General features: G+C 45.8%; 1 protein-coding gene across 1 annotated transcript in view; it reads right to left on the bottom strand.

Annotated features, from left to right (window-relative positions):
• Positions 1 to 15,210, bottom strand: part of LOC119185981 (glutamate receptor ionotropic, kainate 2-like) — a 100,754-nt gene extending 85,544 nt beyond the window's left edge. The window contains exons 1-2 of the mRNA XM_075895856.1: positions 14,994 to 15,210; positions 807 to 1,070 (exon numbers count right to left, since the gene is read on the bottom strand). Of these exons, the coding sequence (XP_075751971.1) occupies positions 807 to 1,070; positions 14,994 to 15,162 (433 nt within the window). The 5' untranslated portion in view covers positions 15,163 to 15,210. The remainder of the gene's footprint in view (positions 1 to 806; positions 1,071 to 14,993) is intronic.
• Between the last annotated feature and the right edge of the window lie 4,642 nt (positions 15,211 to 19,852).

Here is a 19,852-nt window from a genome sequence, read left to right as displayed (position 1 = left end):
CCAATAAAAAGAAAACGAAAACATGGCAGCATATCGACGGAGTGAATGATGGAGAGTGGGGTGAAGCATTCATCCGTCCAGTCGTTCTTGCTTCCGTCCGTCCATGCGTCCGTCTGTGTGACCGCCTATGAGTCCATCTGCCCGTCTGTGCGTGCGTCTGTTCGTGCGTCCGTCCCTGCCTTCGTCCATGCATCCGTTCATGCGTCCATCTATGCATCTGTCTGTGTGTCCGTTCGACCATCTATTCGACACTTCAAGTACCACCATCTCGCATCTTTTCATCATATATTCTACATATAGAAGCACCGCCATCCAGCGGACATTCCAAGGACTAAACGAGAGGTGGCACACGCACACTTTCTTACGGCTTGCGCTTCCGGTCTACTTTCCACCTTTAACCACATCGAGTTCATGGTATATACTAGTTCATTTTATTCATGGCACTGCAGCTCAACGCTCGCTAAACCTTTCTAAAACTAAGGAGGTTACACCCAGCGAGTATAACGTAGCAAACCCTTCTTGTCAGATAGCGCTCAATGTACATGCCAATGGCTGCTAAAGGGGATCGCAGCGTGCGCGTTAACTAAAAGCCGAATGCTCCTGTCTCTCATTCCCCCTTAGCAGCCATTGGCATGTACATTGAGCACTATTTTTTATTGTTCAACAACGCACACAAGAAATCTCTCAGCGGCACCATCTTGGATATCAAAATGTTATGCTTGTTATACACTACAACGGCTACGAGGAACGATGGAGTGCCGCTATAAGGCGTTTCGCCCCTAAAAACTATGCGACTCGGTACTCACCTTCTGGCTTTTCGTAGACAATCGTGAAACTCTTCCAACGTTGAGCTTTCACCAAATCTTGGAGTGCCTTGTCTAACTCGCTGTGAGGAGGTGCCAAGCTAACAGACACCGACACCGCGTTGACGCCGGCATTGGGCTGAAACTCCTGAGACAAGAAGATGTGTGGCACACGCTGTCCAGCGCAAGCGCTGCCGACCAGCGACGCCGCTTCTGGCTTCCGTGGTCCCAGCACTGCGACAACACCTTTCTCCAGGAGTCTGCACACTGCCCCGAGACAACAAAATAATACAATATTGGCAGCATGCAATTGTCGTATGACACATTCCTAAACTCAGGTTAACATGTCGTACACTGGACTATAGAGACGTTGACGAGAGTAGTCTTACGAGGTCGTTCCCCTAACCACACTAAGCTAGATTTAGACGGCTCAATGTGATTAAGCTTCAAAGGAAAGCCAGTTTAGCTTGCATTCACTTAAAGCGCAGTCTTGAAGAAATTGTCTGATTGTGAGTTGTTCGCCATTAGGGGGCCCGCCAAAACTATTTTACATCAAATTTCACGCTAGTCCCAACGAAAGCACGTTAATTCTTTACCAGATATAGTGCCACATCCACAGTATTTCTTGTTGCATCGGAAGGCTTCGCTCTTCAAACATATGATGCTAGCTACATCAGAAGCTCATGAGCCGCCACTTATATGGTCTTCTTTGGAAGCTGCTCCACCAGTAACATTTATCGTCTATTTTGCTGTGTATTGCAGTGTCAAAAATTTGAACATGACAATGTTCGTGATTCATTCGAACGCAAGAAAGAACAAATCACCACAATGTATGTATGTGTGTGTGTATTTCTGGAATCACCAATTCAAGTGGCGAACTATGAGGGAACAATATTTTCAGAAAAAAACTGTTTTTCCCCACTGAAATTTTGACCACATTGTGACAGTCTTTCATGTAATTCAACTAGAAACCAAGAATATTCTTTCAAAGTGTAAATATACTTTATAAGGGGCGCAAGTGGCCGCAAGGTGTGCAACTTATATTTGCTTAAAATATTTTTGCCTCGACAAGTTGCTGCAAGATTTGGAAATTTCATCAGCACGATAGACGGTACGAGAAAACAAGAGCAAAGGGACTCGTTGCACTTGTTCTTTCATAAATTCGTTTGCTCTGGTGGAATTCGCAGAAGCGCAGTTGTAGTAACGATAGCCATCTAAACAAAATATATCAGCATCGTCACGAATGGCGTGGCCATAATAAAGCTGCTTTATGATGCCGCAGTAAACACTGTCGCAAATCTTGAGAAGGTAACTGCGAAAGACTGGCAGTGGCAGCAAAACCAACATTACGATTACACGGCCTCTTTTATCGCAAAACTTACAAGGATAAACCAGGGAGAAATTGAAGTGCCGATGCCCTTTCGTGGATCAGGTCTCTATTACTGGGCCTAGCTTACACGTATCACATTCGCCAGCGCTGATGTGAGCATTGGTCATTAAAGTGCAAGTTACTTCCCATCGACGTTGCCCCTTTTTATATTCTCTTCAATTGGCCCTCATCAGGCGCACACCACGGCACTGGGACCAGCTGTAAACCGTAGAAATGGCGACGCAAGAGAAAGAGTGATTGCTTTTATAGCAATAGTGGCTCAGTTATGACAGGTACCGCAAGAAAAACACATTTATTAAAGCTGACTTTCACAAGTTGCAGCAATCCACACTTTTTTACACAAAAAAACTGTTTGCCAGGGTGTACCAATACCCCGGTGACATATTTCCGTCATGGAAACAAGGCCAGAAAATAGGCACATTATCTTATGAAAAGATATGGCAGATCCCACGTACAGTGGGAATCGATGATATGCGAAGGACAAATGGGAAAGGTTGATATGTCACTTTAAAATCAGCACGATGTAACGAAGCGGACGTAAATTATGCCATTCATGACTTTCATGCCATGATTATCATCTTTGCACCTGGCATTTTTTTCGTCATCCATTTCACGTCATGTAATGCCAAGTTTGGCATATGTGAAGCTAGCGAAACGACCGCGAGCGTGCTAAGAGTGTATCATGTAGCCAAACATTGATTGATTGATTTGTGGGGTTTAACGTCCCAAAACCACCATATGATTATGAGAGACGCCGTAGTGGAGGGCTCCGGAAATTTTGACCACCTGGGGTTCTTTAACGTGCACCCAAATCTGAGCACACGGGCCTCGACATTTCCGCCTCCATCGGAAATGCAGCCGCCGCAGCCTGGATTTGAACCCGCGACATGTAGCCAAACATGATACGCATGTCATGGTTATCTTGTTTGCGCATGTCATTTATTTTCATCGTTTATTCAAGTCACGTAATACTAAATTTACTACATGTGAAGGTAGCCAAATGACCACGAGCACATCATGAGTGTGGTATGTAGTCATGCTTTTTATTGACACGCGTGCCATGATTTCCACCTTTGCACCATTTTTCTACCTTCCTCATCCATTCACTTCCCGCATTACCAAATTTAGCGTATGTGGAGCCAGGGAAGAGACCACCAGCGCATCATGAGCGTGGCATGTAGTCATGTTCTTACATTACACGCATGTCAGGATTATCATGTTTGCGCCAGTGATATTTCTTCATCTTCCATTTACGTGACGTAATATCAAATTTGGTGCATGTTAAGTTAGCGAAACTACCGCGAGTGCATCATGAGCGTGGCCTGTAGTCATGTTCTTACATGACATGCTTGTCATGTATAACATTTTAGCAGCAGTCATATTTCTTTCATTCATTCACCTCACGTAATACCAAAGTTATTGTATGTGAAGCTAGGAAAACGGCCACTTATGCATCATGAACCAGATATCTGGTCATGTACTTTATACACACATGTCATGATTATCTTGCTTGCATCAGTTTTATACCTTCGCCATTCATTCACTTCCCGCAATACCGAATTTGGTGTATGTGAAGCCAGCAAAAGGACCACGAGGCCATCATCAGCATGGCATGTAGTCTTGTTCTTACATAACCCGCATGTCATGATTTCAGGTTGAAGGCCTGCCACTTGTGTTCGCCATGCAGTCATGTCATGCTACACCAGCTTTGCAATATGTCTTGCGAATGGAAGCACCGCAGGAGCAGCAAGACCGTGACATGTGAATCGTGACATTCCTGAGAAACATGTCCTGACTTCCATGTCATGACTAGTCACCTATGCACTTTGTATCGTCATGTTATGTTATACCGATTTCGGTTAACATCTCATCATCCAAACGGCCAGAAATGCTAAAAGTCGTAGGCTTTAGATAGATAGATAGATAGATAGATAGATAGATAGATAGATAGATAGATAGATAGATAGATAGATAGATAGATAGATAGATAGATAGATAGATAGATAGATAGATAGATAGATAGATAGATAGATAGATAGATAGATAGATAGATAGATAGATAGATAGATAGATAGATAGATAGATAGATAGATAGATAGATACGGTCTAACCCGCCGAAATTTGCCAAGAAATCCTTCGCATTTGAAACAAAATTTCACCAATGTCAGTTGAACACACCACCTCGCAATTCATCACAATGTATGTCCAGCACCCTATACACTGGACCGTGGTCGCAAACCTGTGTTTTGTGTTTCACTGCTTTCTCTGGGATTGCTCTTGGTTGCGGGCCCCACCGTGATGGTCTAGTGGCTAAGGAACTAGGCTGCTTACCTGCAGTTTGCAGGATTGAATCCCGGCTGCGGCGGCTGCAATTTATATGGAGGCAAAATCGCTGTAGACCCGTGTGCTCAGATTTGGGTGCGTGTTAAATAACCCCAGGTGGTCGACATTTCTGAAGCCATGCGCTATGCTGTTTGCCATATTCATATGGTGGCTTTGGGACGTTAAACCCCGCATATCAATCAATCAATCATCATCGCTCTTAGTCACAGGGTGTTGTCGACCTCTAGAAGCGATAACGTGAACTGGTTCATTATGGCTGGAGCTTCCTAGGTCATGCAACGTGGTGCATCGATGCATCGTTTCCGTACGGCACTTTTCCAATCGGGGAACTGCAATATTTTTCAATGCGTTAAGGAACCACGACGTGGCCACCTTAGAGCAATCGTTGGCCTCGTTTTCAGAGAAGTGGTTGAGCATTTTTTCGTATTTTTTTCAGCAAAAAGGCGACAAAATAATTGCGACAAAGTGTAACGCCACGCGGACAATGGCTACTAGGTCAGAACTTCAAGGTTGCTCCTCTTCTCGGAGCTCCTTAAGTGCTCCGAGACACGAGCATGCGCAGTGGTGCTGCAGATGGCGCCGCCTTCGCCAAAGCGCGACATCGTGGCAGTAAAAAAAAACACTCCGCATTAAAAAAAGATGCTTGCGCTTTTCGTGTAGACTATTTTAAGGGTCGGTTAGCTTCAAGGTAAAACAAAATATAACGAGTGAACGAACAAACGCTACGCTGCTAACATCCACTATACCGACCCGCAGGCGCCCTTGCGCTTAGCGCACTCTTTGAAAGACAGCGTTCTCAGGTGGCGCAGCCTGTTTAATCAGTATACCAATCTTTCGTTCTTCTCTGCTCAAAGTGCCAGAGCAAAACTTTTTCACAAGTTGGCCCATGACAACCTCTTTCGGTGTCCTTCGTTGTTCCGAGGATCTTGATGCAGAGGTGTTCAGAACTACCGCAAACCGATGCAAAAACACACCGGCGATAAACACTGATATAGTGGAAGTGTGCTATATTCTTCATTTCATCACTACATACTTTAGATGGGAAGTAGCTTAGGGTCGAGCTCAATCCGGTGTGCTGCATGACCACCCCACTTGCGCATTTGCGTCCCTCCTTTTTTCTGCTCTCCATGTTCCGCCTCACAATGCCGATGCACGGGAGCATCTGCTAACCAACGCTCACTGCCTTGTCTTCTCTTCTTGGCATGCGTCGGCGCGGCATATACACGTCCATGCGCCTGTGCGTCCCCTCCTTCCTCTTCTATATCTCCACTACGCTCTCTCCTCTCTCGCCGTGCAATGCCGACGCAAGTAGCGTCTGCTAGCGAGTTTCTTGATTGAAAAACCTGACTGTTCGGGCTCCACAACAGTTCACGCAACGCCCGTATATATATAGGCACTTCATCTTGACCCTTAATGTATGGTGATTAAATTTCTCCTGTACTTTGCTGAAGAATAAAAATTTGCAGCATGCGAGTTGAAAATAGCGGACAGCGGGTCTCTGTGACCAATCCGAGTCTTCTGTCTCTTATAGCACATTGTCAGCGATTGGAATGTTTCAGCTGGAAACACTGGTCCATCATTGCGTGTTTTACGCTTCCATAGGTTGCTCTCCTGCGCGACGCCGCTATGAGCGCCCGCGTCAACGTCGCCGCCAGTGTGATTCCGCTGGTTCGTATCTACACATGGCTCTATTTAGCGGGAGATCGTGTAATCTTTTTTCTTTCATGTAACACTTGCCGGAAACAGCCCATAGGCTCTCGTACAGTCTCAGGTGTACGTCCCTCACTGCGCTGTTTTCTTTCTAGAGACCTAATAATGTTTGTAAACAGCGCTTGGCGCCGGCGACACACTGAGCAGCTTGTAACGTCGTGCTACAAACGCCTCAGAATGTCGCCAAGCTTCTAAGCTGTATCCGAGTTCAGAGGCAGCTTTGCAGCTGCTGTGCCATGCAGTAGTCTAGTGATCATGGCGAGCATCGAGCTGGGCGGAGCCTACGATTCAGGCGTCAATACAAATGCCTAAATAGAGAGTTTTAGCGCTGGGTACCCAAGCAGAGCAAGCTCTTGGGGCGCTGCAGGCTTGAGGGCGCGTGGCGTTGCGTACCCAACCCATACCCAACTGAAATGCCTTATAGAGGCGCGCACGCAAACGCAAGCTGCATGAAAGTCACACGCGCCGCAGTGCCATAGCGTCTTGTCGCGTAAGTATTATTTAATTCTTTTTATGACTTAAAATTCGTGTACAGTATCCTGGTATACGCAAAGAAGTGAAAAATACAAGGTTACTGTAACGACAGTGTCGACATCTTGTGACATTTCGTGCAATCACAGTCAGGAACGTGTTAGCTCACGCGTAATCTTTTTGAGGTGAAAATGAATAAAAAGGTTATGCACTTGTAATTTTGTCGCTGAGCAGTTTTTGCAACAGATGTACCATGCACAATGTTTCTGCAATAACAATGTTATGGTTGTCTGTTTCACTATGACCGCACTAGATGGCGTCACGTATTCAGCTGGTCAGGGGCTGGCATAATTTTAGTTTCTATGTTGCAGGCCCTTCTAGCTTTGGTAATCTGGCCAAAACCTAATCTGGCCAAAATCGCTATAAGTGCTCCCATTTTGGCCTATTTTAACTCGACGGCTAAAGTATCCGCAGTGCGGATACCATCAGTTCTTGCCAAGGTGGACCTTACAAGGCGGCCGATCAACGCTGTCTGAGATTTCGCGCCTTTGTGCCATGTAATTTGTATAGTGGCTAGCCACTATAATATTTGCGCTTAAAACTTAAAAGTCAAAGTGGTGGCTCTGGCCAGCCTCGGCTTTGCTCGCCGTGAAGGTAACATGATGCGCCAGCATGTGCGCCGGAGCAGCTTATCTTCGCTAGGAGGCCAGTGGTGGCAGCGTTGTTTATGGCCACGCGGACGCATGGCCCCATCGCCCCAGCGATCTTGCGCCGCATCTGTTCGGGGTTTCGCGCATGCGCAAATCCGCCGCCCCAACGTCCTGGGTACGCAAGCCGCTTGGGTACACAGCACTAAAACTCCCTAATATGTCGACGGTGCTTACAGCTGTTTACAAACGTAGAATAGGTTTCCATGAGGGACCCACTTGAATCTCTAAAAAGGAAGTCGCAGAATCAGCCCGGTGCTCAGTAAACCCTATGAAGGGGGAAGTGTGTCGATAAAGCAGGGGTGATATTTTGTAAGCGTTCTGTTGGGTGTGGTATGAAACAGAGGGATGAAAGGCAAACACACGGAATTCATCGAGGCCATTCGGACGGTCAAGGCATGAAAATAGCCATAGAATGTGCATAGAGTGGGTCGAGGCCCCGTTCTATCACTAGTACGGATAAGAAACGGTCTCTTGGATTACGTGAATTCTATGGGAACGTAAATGCTCCAACGCAGATAATCAATTTAGTCCTGCTTTGAGTCTGGCTTACTCCAATCTCGTGCTACCCATGTCGAAAAACACCGAACGGCTCAACAAATTTTCACAGCAACGTGCACTCAAAGCATCACAACAAATAAATTCTTAAGGCCATCCCGCTCTGTAATCTCAAACTTTGAAAGAAATGCCTGTCGATATTTATGTTGAGCTGTATAATTTGTATATGTCTTCATGCATTGAAAGCATTTCTGCATTCTCTCAGGTCGCCTAGTTGCTGTTTGGTCTCTTGCGTCATTTTGTTTGATCTCTCTCATGTTCTGTATTGAACGTTTACAAAACAGCACCGCAGGGAAGTGTTCTTTTGCTGCCCTGTGAAGTGTAAACAAAGAACCCATTGCGTCACGGTCGACCTATATGCCCTGATATTACGGTGTTGCCTAAAGGGACAATAAAGTCAAATAACAATTTATGTCACAGTGAAACCACAATGTATGACAACATCTAAAACGACAACATTATCAACAGCAGTGCCCTATTTACCAAGAAATTAGGTAAATGCACAAGAGCACAAGTGCCGCTGCAGGACATCCTCAAGATGAGCCCGATCACATCAGACGGCCAGCATACAATTATACACTAGTAATTGATTTAACTGATCTAAATAAAGAACCTTTTGTGCATCAAGAGACCCAATAAAACGCTGCTTCTTCATTTTTGTTTGATTCATGAAAAGAAGAATTACTGGACGTTAGTATTGGGAATGCTGCGAGTGGTTCAAAAATGAATTTTCGCGTGGTTACACGACACAAGTGGAGCCATCTAGCGGGGCGCAGTTAAAAAAAGGCGTCTGCAATCTCGAAGTCAACGGCGGCAAATTGATCAATGGCATATATTTCTGCTGTGGCTCTCGCTGCTTTCGGTGTGCTGCTACTAGCGCAGTCAAGCCGAGCGACGTTGTGCACGGCAACAGTGACGTGAGTGTTGTGAGTGAAGTGCGCGAGTCAAGTGACTTTCAAATTTGGCGCGTAAGATGAACTACTGACAATGTGTGCAAGATGGCGTATTGCGCCAGTGCGGCGAACACTGGCGATTGGAAAAAGAAGAAAATTCAAGGAAATGGGAGAAAAATCCAGAGCCAGGGCATCGAAGAACGAGGAAGAGGAGATTCGGGCTCGTGCTTGGAAAAAGAAGGCTAGGGTGCGGCGTGCGACCTCGTCGGGTGCGAGTACCTCCTGGGCGTCAGGGCATCCACCTAGCGGGCGACTGTTTCCACGGGGCCCTGGTGACCATTCAACCGCAGCGGCTATTGGCGAATCCTTGGCAAGACCTTGGTCTGATGTTCGAGCGGAAGACAGCGCAGCAGATGACGTCTACCGAGAGCGGGAGCAAGCCGTCGGGCTACGGGCCCGAGCTTATGCACTCTCACCACGGCAGCTTCCCCAATGGACCATTGAAGGGCGTGAACCGCTGGTGAGCCGTATCCGTCTTCTTTCGCGTCCGGACTCAAACACGAGGACATTAACGAAAAGGACTGTTTAGACTCTTAGAGGTTTCCGCTCGCTAACGAAGCTGACAGTGCTAATTAGTTAACATTTTTCTGATCTTAGTATTTTCCTTTTTGTGTTTTTTTTGTGTGTTTGTGAAAGTACAATTTTTTTTTGCAAATCAAACGCTCACTTCCTTTTCTCGTGAGAGAATAACGTTTCACAGCTAGCTCGACTAGCTTTATTTACTGAACCTGTCACAAATTGGCGTCCGCGACAGGACGAGACCATTTTTACCACTTACCTCTCCAGACTAGAACACGACCATGAGTAGGGCAGACCTAGAGGAGTTAGCAAGACGCATGGGTCTAAAAGGCGATGAAATGGAGGCTTGGTGTGAGGAACGCGAGAGGCGCATTCGCAAAGAGAGGGAGGCGGAGATTGAGTTTGAAAGGAACAGTTGGAACGGGAGACGCAGGCCAAGAAGGAGCAGCTTGGGTTCGAGACGCGCGAGAAAGAAAAACAGCTCGAACTGGAGACACGCACGAAGAAGGAGCAGCTTGAATTACAGAACCAAAACCTGCAACTGCGTCTTAGACTTGCCGAAGTGAGCACACTAAAAGATAGAGACTGGCGAGAGGAATATTTGTGTCTGAGTTCCAAACAGCAGATAAATTATTTGTTCTCAAATGCAAGCACTTTTATGCGTAATTCTGTCTCTCTTTTCGACGGCAGTCTTCAGAACGCTTGTGATGAAACCTTAGGTGCAGATTTCTTAATAGTGGATGGCAGAGTCGAAGGGAAGAGCGAGGGCGAGACCAGTAAAGGTTTGGTGACCATGATCAACATGGCTTCGCAGGAAGTGTCAGAGAAGGAACAGTCAAGTTTATTGTATAGTCGAATGGCTACGCGAACCGGTGCAACGGAATGCACATTAATAGAAGAGGTATGGAGTCCTCTAGACAACCCTGACGAAAGGGCGGTTGATGTTCACGAAGAGTGCACATCCGAAAACCAAGTAACAGTCTCTAGACGAGATGCCGATTCTTCCAGTGCACGAAGTAAGACAAGTGACATAGCAAGAAGCGTATGCCTTGTAGACAACTCTGAGGCGGTAGCCGTAGAGTCATCCTGCGTAACACTTCCAGATGTAAGCAGTGGCACAGGCAAGATTGAGGAACATAGTTATCTCGCCTCAGCATGGCGTAATGATTACGTCATGTCAAAGTAAATATTGTAGCGTTCCGTTCAAAGAGCAGGAAACGACGACGAAATCATTGAGTTTGCAAAACTAAAAGAAGTTATATGAAGGAGCATGTGACTTGTTTGCAAGCCAAATAAAAAACTCGGAGGGGTCTGTAGCAGCGTCTGTCTGCATGGCGCCAGCTGTAGTGACAGATGCCGCTGGCAGGGCTGATGTCCATGTGGATAAAATTCTGAGGCAGAAGTACAGGCAGATCTCTGATCGGAAATGTGCAAGGTTTTCGTTTTGCATTCATATGAAAGAAACAATCATTCTATTCGTCTGGTGTGGGATGCTATAATCTGAGAGTCGAGTTTAAATAACCGGTCGCTACATCTAGATTTAGACGACTTGCACAAGGACTTACATTGGTTGTAAATATGCTGTGTTTAAAACTTTATTTCACAAGGAGTGTGATTTTCTTAGTTTTGGGCAGGACACGCCGTAGCTTGGCTGTGAACTCTGCACTGGGCTTTAAGGAAATTCGGTCCAAACGCACAAGGTATAATAAGTGGATTGATTGCAAGATGGCAGTGAACGTTGGACAGCATATGTGTTGTGTGTGGTGAAACGTGCACTTATCTGCAGTTTTTTCATTACGGGAAAAAACTTTTCGAAAGGGGGGCTTTGTGATGTGATTGCGCGCGTTTAAAAAGTGCGCCACTCCATCAGCCAGAAGAAGATGAAGATAACGCTCGGTTGTGGCACATGTGGGCGTGAAAATTTTGCTTCAATGAGGTCCTTCCACGGAGATTTCAAGGCCCAATGGCTGGGTACCACGAAAGTACAGAATCTCCAATCGGGACGAGACAAGTGGGCGAGAGCGGCAGCAGAAGCCTGAGCAGGGCAGATCAAGGGGAGTTCGAAGAAGACGGGGCAAGCGGAAGGTCGTCACCGGACCAGGCGCTGAAGATGGGCCGTCGGGCGTCAGACCCGAGCCTGCAGGACTTCGACCGGCCGGGGCCTCCTGCCGTCGTGTTCCCGCTTGAGAGGACCGTGGCCAGCCGGTCCTGAACTCCTTTCTAGGACCTGCGGACTTTGGTTTCAACAGGCGAGCAACAGCCGTCGGGCTACGGGCCTGAGCTGTGCGCCCAGCTGCTTGGCCAGGTTGACCCTGGTTCGCTGACGCGTCGCCACCAGCCTGCGTTCTCTCGTCACCGACGGTTCCACAGTCCTAAAGCCAGGCAGGCGTGGCTGAGTCGGGACCGAGTGAAGAAGGTGGCCAGGGCGCGGGAGTGGCGGCCAGCAGAGCTCCTGCATCGAGGTCCCAGCGGGCTCCCACCTGGACACTAAGCTTCTTCTTGTCACCTGACGTGGGCCAGGCTTGTTCTGGTCTTCTGGCGTTGGCCAAGAAACGTCTCCGGCTTCGTGTGCGAGCTGCGGTTGCCGAACGCCGAAAGGTCACTGACTTCGACCAGCCCGACGCATCCTGCCGTGCCAGTCAACCACGTGAGCGTCTCAAGCTAATCACCATTCTTTACCTACTGCACAAGTGCGTCTTCACCATTACTCGGTCGCATCAGTTGCAAGCCCCGCATCCCCGCTGTCGTCGTTTACGTGAGTGCGTCCATGCATTGGTAGCACAGCTTTCGCTGCAAGCACCTCTTCCAGCTATGTCGTGACAAAGTTTATTTTGAACTGAACATTTATGTAATGCACTGTTCACGTCTTTAGCCGTTTGGTCTTTTTGCCAACCTCTTTCTAGTTATGTATGCTTTGTTCTTTGTCTGCTATTTGTTATTTAGGGGTTTGTAAATATATTGACTGTTGGAGATTTGGGTGGGAGCAAATGGTCTCGTCAGCTCATTTCCCGATGATGGTTATGTCGTCGGTGGTTTTTGCTTTTACACGAACCTACACGAGTGCATGCCCGTTAAACGGCCTCGTGACAGTGAGAAGGTCCGGCCTTCCGTTTCTTCAGGCGAGTGATTTGAAGTGCGCCAACCCGATGCGGAACTCCAAAATGAGATTTTATTTTAATATGCCTTTTCTTGGCACAAAAGTAAGATTTGGGTGCACGTAAAAGAACCCCAGGTGGTCGAAATTTCCGGAGCCCTCAACTACGGCGTCTCTCATAATCATGTGGTGGTTTTGGGACGTTAAACCCCACATAGCAATCAATTGGCACAAAAGTAACACTACGAGGTTTCAGGACCACCATTTCAACAATAAACGTTGACTTAATAGTTGCCTTTAGTGTCTTTTTACGTTTAAGCTTCCGAAAAGAGTGGATGGCTATATACAATACACATGTTTATATCGATTCGACTAGCGCGGCAGCTTCCTTTTCATTAGTATGGAAAATTATTTGCGTACATGGTAGGAATAATTCATTTGTGAAGCTGCTTTCTAGATCTTGAAGCAACGCCTCATGTCAGAGAAGTTTTCGCTATTTCGATTTCACAGCCCTTATTTACCATCCCCGAACCTCCACCACTTGTGAGAAGACGTCAGGTATGACAAAACGATTATTGTAATTACAGCAAAGGTGCGTGAGCCGAAAACCGAACACATGGCGAGGGAACACGATGATGGTGATTACAAATGTTAGTATGCCCAAGGGAAGATTGTGAACTACACTGTAAACGCTTACGCTTGTTTCATTTATATAGCCATAATAAATACACGAAAAACTTTATGCGTCAATATAGAGAACATTTCAAATATGCAGTGAGACATACCCCTATTTTTGTACTGAGAATATTTAGAGGACCTCTAAACAGCCTCTAACAAAATATCAAACCATAGTCTTATTATCTAGTAGGGTTGAGAGCTGGGCTAGTTGGTGAGACATCATTTAACCATTCAGTGTTCGTAGTTCCTTTCTGTGTCGCTAGGGTTATGGGATATATATGAAGTGCTGCTTCTGAAATAAAAATTAGTTGCGAGTGTAGCGAGTGTCGTGTTTTCTTGTCCTCTTCGTCCCCGTGAATTTGCGCTACTACACCATATGGTTAAATGATCTTATTATCTACCATAGTTGCCCTTTTCGCGGCACGGTTCGCGACCTTTGCAGTTTGATCACGTGATGTTAGGGTGAAATAAGCTCTCGATTGTTCAATATAAGAGATGTGCTTGCTGTGAATTGTTTCATACAATGGTTTACAATGATGTCACGTGCTATTTCTTTCTTGTATTGCTTGACTATAGCGCGCGATGAACCGATTTCACTTCGTGTTCTGCGTTTGCGGCTGTGCAAGCACAGGTAGCAGCGTGTGGTTCGGGTTTATAATAAATAAATTCTTCGTGTTTTATAATAAATACGTGGCGAGGAGAGGTAGCGATTGTAGAAAGGAAAGTGAAGGCGAGACAGGCACAACTGCTTCGCCCTTGAACTCGCGATGGTTAAGGAGCCCTTCAACCATGCCCTCTAAATCTAACTTAACGTTTTTAAAATGAAAATTCCTATATCATGCAACTTCAACCAACACCCCTCAAAATATTACGCTATTCGATGGACGTATATAGCGATGAAGTAAACATAAATTTGAACATTTCTTTATTTCATTCATTATGCATCGCCCTATGTCCCACGATGCTCAAGTGCACTTGAATTTTTCGCATTTTTTTCTGATTGAGTCGGGCTAACTTTGCTCATCATTGCAATAAAAGAATATTTGCCCGCCACACAGCTAATGACGCCAACTGAAAAAAATAAAAAAATACTAATTGTGTGTTACGGAGTTCCGAGTGCTAAATGCAAGTAGGCGGAGATATCAAACTCAAAGTATCTCTTCCTAATTATTTCAGAGGAACAAATGAAGTGATGTTTGCATCAGGCCTTCCTTTTACGCTCTAAAACCGTGGCCACAGTTCTAAAAATATGGCTTTTTATTGACATTTCGAGCCCAGCTGATAAGCTCGCAAAAGTGCTTATCTATGCAAAATTTTTAGGTTAATTGCACGAGAATTTTTTCAACTTCGCAGATTTATTGTATAAATTATATACGTTTCTTTTGTCTAAATTTCAACTAAAAAGCAACAGGTATGCCAGTGATAGCAAATGATCAAATGGTAAGCCTTACAAAGCTCCTTGCATGAGACATACCTAAGAGTGCAGTTAACAGTGCATAAATGGACGCGCACAATCGATGCATCACGTGACGTGCAGATATCGACGTGCAGACGTGAACTCTGCTTACAAAGGTAATATTTATTCCGTCTTAGTGAAATGTCTCTGCACGTAGACAAAGTATATGCGGCTGTGCTTTCACTTCCGTCATTGCTCTTGGTTCATTCGACACGCCTCTTTTGAAGTTTAGACACCAATGTATGTTAAATGTAGTGGTAGGCTATTTAGCCTACTATTGCGGTAAACTTAGTGATGCTACGGGAATTCACCTTTCTTTGCCGATTGGAAGGTGTCTTCCGGATCAAGTCTCTCAATGGCCAGGCTGAGGTGTGGTGCTCTGCTAGAAGAGTCGACCAACTTGTGGGTGCCTGTGTTACCAGCCATTGACGGTGGCTTCTCTCCATCGTCGCTGGCGTTCAGGTTGACTCGGTCGAGCATTTGCCACAAGAGTTTCTCTTCTTCAGATGAGCCGGCGTGGTCATACACGACACCTGTGCACAAAACAATCATAATAATTGTTGGGGCTTTAAAATCGAAGATTACATTGTTATTATCAGGAACGCCGTAGCGAAGGAATTCTATGAATTTTGTCCATCTTGAAGGTTTTACCATGCATATATATTGAAATACAAAGACCGATAACACTCCGCTTTCACCTAAGCGTGGTCGCCATTGCTGGCCTTCCATCTCGCAACCTTCGCTTCAGCATTCGAACACCATAACCACAAGACCAATGAGGTGAATGTGAACCAAATAACATTGAAGCTCTTTTGACCAGAAAATAGAAGCAAGTAGGCCTCAAATAGTTGGTTTAAGAACAACTGAAGCACATATTTTGCATGGAAGAAAAACTCGACTGCGTAAGCTGCTTAATAAAGTAGGCCATCACTTCTTATATAATAACAGCGCAATGGAAAACTCAAAAGAAAAAGGAGACAATTTGTGGGGTGTTTTTTTTGCGTCATGCATTCTCCAGGGCCCTACTCATTTTATTAAAAGCAGAAAAGTTATTGCAATGACAAAAATTGGCAGACCCCACGTGCACTGGGAATCCGTGATACGCGAGGCACGAATGAGAAATGATCATATGTCGCTTCAAATCAGCACAACGTTACGAGGTGAAGGTAAATGATGCCGTATATGACTTCCGTGTCATGAGTATCATGTTTGGATGTGTCATTTACCTTCGTCACCTATTCACGTAATGTTATAGCAAGTTTAGTATATGTGGAGCACGCAAAATGGCTGCGAGCACGCTAAGAACGTGGTATGTTGTCATGTTCCTACATGACACGCATGTCAGGATTATCACGCTTGCACCAGTCGTATATTTCATCACCCATTGACATCAAGTAACACCAACTTTGGCATACGTGGAGCTAGCAAAACAGCCATGAGAGCATCATAAAGCGCCCTATATACTCCAACGTTGTTTTGACGCACGCGCACACTGGGCACATCGACACTACGTGAGCAAAACGTGAGCACTTAGAGTCTCACGGCAGGCGCGACCAGCGTCCTTCGGCGCCGCTCCACGGCAACCAGTGGGAAACACGACATGCTGCATTTTAAGCCGATGCGTTACCTAGACAACCCTGCCTATCCCTCTTTTTGTGACGAAGGACGCCGGACGTGCTGAAACGCGCATGCATCAAAGCAACGCAGCGCGGCGCGGGCCTCCGAGTATATGGCAGGACCAGTGCCTGGCGTGGCAATGCCAGCGTGACTAGGGAGCCTTCATGTGCGCACGTCTCCGTGTTTTAGGGTGGTGAGAACTCCAATTATGGTTGCTTACAACTGGCTAAAACAGCCCCCATACTTGATGGGCCGCCATGTTGGTTCTGAGTGGTCGCTCACTTACATTGACGGCGGCGTGGGTTTCAACGAAAAGAGGGTATTTTTTATATAGCAAGTGCTGAAGGATGAAGGGTTGTTTTCTGAAGTTAGCCGCGGTTTGGTAGAACAGGAAAGACATGTTCGTGACCCGAGTTTGTATAAATACTGTTAAAACAGTTCGTTTCTCCCACTTGGTAGACCCACTGCATTGGCGGAGGGAGGTTATTTAGGGAGCCTATATTTGCGAGGGAGAGAACCTCGATGTCACTATGAATGGACTTCAATGTCTGCGTGCCCTTCAGGAAGCATATTCACCTTAGCACTGCAAATACCTCAAAGGCCTCTTAGTGCAAGGCTCGAAACCGTGCTGTTTATATGATGGAACTCGTAACGGCAGGGAAGGCAGAACAAACAACCGGGTAGCTCGCGATGTTCTCTGTAAACCGAATAGCTCAGCTAGCCTGCTTCTCATACCCTAAACTTTGAGTTTCTCAGTAATATAATTTCCTTCAACAAGTTTTAATTCCTGCGAACGAATCTGTACAATGACTGCTTAAAAATCTTATAAGCAGTAAGCCTTGCCCGAAAAAGTAGGGCACTCAATCACATTATACCGCCCTCCCCCTGTGCCCACAATCCTGTATATTAGGCTAGAGGAAAAGGAAAGGGGAGCAACGAGGAACAAATTTAGTTTTTCCAGGCTAGATTTTATTGCAAACAGCATCCAAACGGCATCTGGCCTTGTGTCTTCAAACCATCCTGCCTCAGTAGGGTTGAGAGCTGGGCTAGTTGGTGAGACATCATTTAACCATATGGTGTAGTAGCGCAAATTCACGGGGACGAAGAGGACAAGAAAACACGACTAGCGAGTGTCGTGTCTTCTTGTCCTCTTCATCCCCGTGAATTTGCGCTACTACACCATATGGTTAAATGACATCCTGCCTCCTTTGCTGGAAGCTTGTGTCCTCGCAGTGGGCCTAGAGTAAAGCAATAAGACGAAAAATCATACACGGCTCCGACCACGTATACGGAGTCCATACACATTTCCTGCCAGCAAAGGAAGACGCGAACGGGAGCGTCTGTAGGTGGTTTACGGGCCTGGCGTTTTCCGCGACGAATGCAGTGACGGCTTCGAAAACCGACAAAGTGCAGATAGTGAATGCATGCAGGACCACACATTCGACTAGTCATATCATTCGATTGAGGAACTGCGCTTCGACTACAAAGATAAACAAGCATACTCAACCATCTTCCGCTCGCACAGCGTAGCCGAACGAAGCCTAATTCATTATTATAATGTGCACATTGTCGTGCTTATTTTGCTCAAACTGCTTTTCGTTGCATGGCTAAGTCAACCATTTCACGAAATGTGTGGTGATATACTCAACCCACTCGCAATACAACGGGTACTCACCTCACAAACACGGCGAGAAGTGGTCGCCTCCACGCAGTCTCACTTCACTTGTGTAGCCCAGCGTTTCCGTTGGCTAGAGCAAGTTGGGAAGCGGGAAGGTCTCCAGATGGTTTTGCATTGTGGCACGCAGCCCTCTGGCATTTACGCTTCAAAGTTCTTGTAGGTGCGCTTAGCGCGAGGATGGTCTCGTAGCGGAAGCTACGTCTATGGGGTAATCAAACGCAGCTCATACCACAGCTTGCACACCCGCGCCAGCATGCAGCTGGTGCAGTGCGACGGAGCCGGAACGCCTGGCCGCAAGAACCAACATGGCATGGCGCCTGTTGCCACAGGAACTCCGACTGGCAACATTGTGTTTTAGCGGGTGGTGGCGAGTGGTGGGTCAAAGGCTGACATCACCTTAAAACACGGAGACGCGCGCACATGAAGGCTCCCTAGGCGTGACGCGACGAAATGAACGCAGGTGAGCAAGCGCACCGCGTCCCGTCGAAACGTATTGGTGCCTTGACTGTAGCACTAGTCACGTTTCCACTTGACACGCATCTCATGATTTTTATGTTTGCACCAGTCACATACCTTCGTCATCCATTCAAGTACGGTAATACCGAATTCGGTATATGTGACGCCAGTGAAACGGTCGCCAGCGCCTCATGAGCGTTAAACGTAGTCATGTTCTTTCATGACATTTGTGTTCGCTGAAGTTCACTGAAAAATGCTTCGCATTTAGATTGCTAGTTGTTTCTTCCAATATATATATATAGAAATGAAGGACAAGTTTTTTTCTTATTTGAGGTGTCAGGCTAAACTGGTACATACGTTACGCATAATAAATACCAGTTTCTGCAACTCCTCGAGCGGTTTTTCAATAATGAAAACAGAAGCGAAATGAATCATGAAAGGGAAGTTCAACTATTGCTTTGCTAAAGTTGTAGACTCCTATCTGCTGAAAGATGAACTATCTATTCTTTAAAATAATTTAAACTTTCAGTTATATTTTTGCGCGCAAGTTTTGTGCTTCCCGGTGAGTTTGTACGATATGTCTTTTCTGGTTTTCTTCTATATACGTTTGAATTGAAGTAAGTATGCCGTATGTGTATGTGTCAATACTGTGGTAATTTTCTAACGACCTCGAAAAAGCCGCTATGTGTATTAGCTCAACAGTCGTCGTGCATTTCACTGCGTTGTATAAAGCTCGAGGCAGGCCACGCTGATTTCTCGTAAATGTCCTAATGCAGGGAATAAAGCAAATGCGTAAACAGGGAGTTTTGTGTTGGTTCCGTCGTTTCGACAAGTCGGCTTGTGTTCCTCTATATTCTTCAATCCTTGAAAAAACATGGCAACTGGACGAAACGTCCACACGAGCACACAAATCCTGTTTACAGATTTTTCAACTATCAACCTACATTCAAGTGAGAAACGTGCCAAACTAGATAAATAGCTACTAATATTGTACACACTGGTATAGAAATTCAATCAAGAAGCTTCAGAGGGTTTCGGCCACATTGCCCCAACCGTACTTGAGACAGAAAAGAACAACGTATTTTTCGTATTTTCGGCTCAAAATGAGGCTATGGAAGCCTTTAAAACAGACGACACCGAATAAACATACCAGAAAGTTGTATACCATCGTTGCAAATTTAGCAAAATATCTATAGCAAGACATTGTTGTTCACGCCTCAAAATTAAAAAATAACGCAATGAAAAAGCAAGAACAATAGACACGTTAACAACTTCAACGTCAAACACTTTACTAAAAAAGTTCATGTGACTACCGAAATACGAAGCTCCAAGTCAAAATGGTATAGGTGACTAAGCACAACACGTTATGGCTGCTTTTTTCACGTCTCAAAAGGTCTGATTTATGGAAATATTTCCATT

Source organism: Rhipicephalus microplus, chromosome 5, assembly GCF_043290135.1.
Source record: "Rhipicephalus microplus isolate Deutch F79 chromosome 5, USDA_Rmic, whole genome shotgun sequence".
NCBI classification, from domain to species: domain Eukaryota; kingdom Metazoa; phylum Arthropoda; class Arachnida; order Ixodida; family Ixodidae; genus Rhipicephalus; species Rhipicephalus microplus.
Note: the sequence above shows the minus strand (reverse complement) of the source record. Positions and strands in the feature narration are given on the sequence as shown.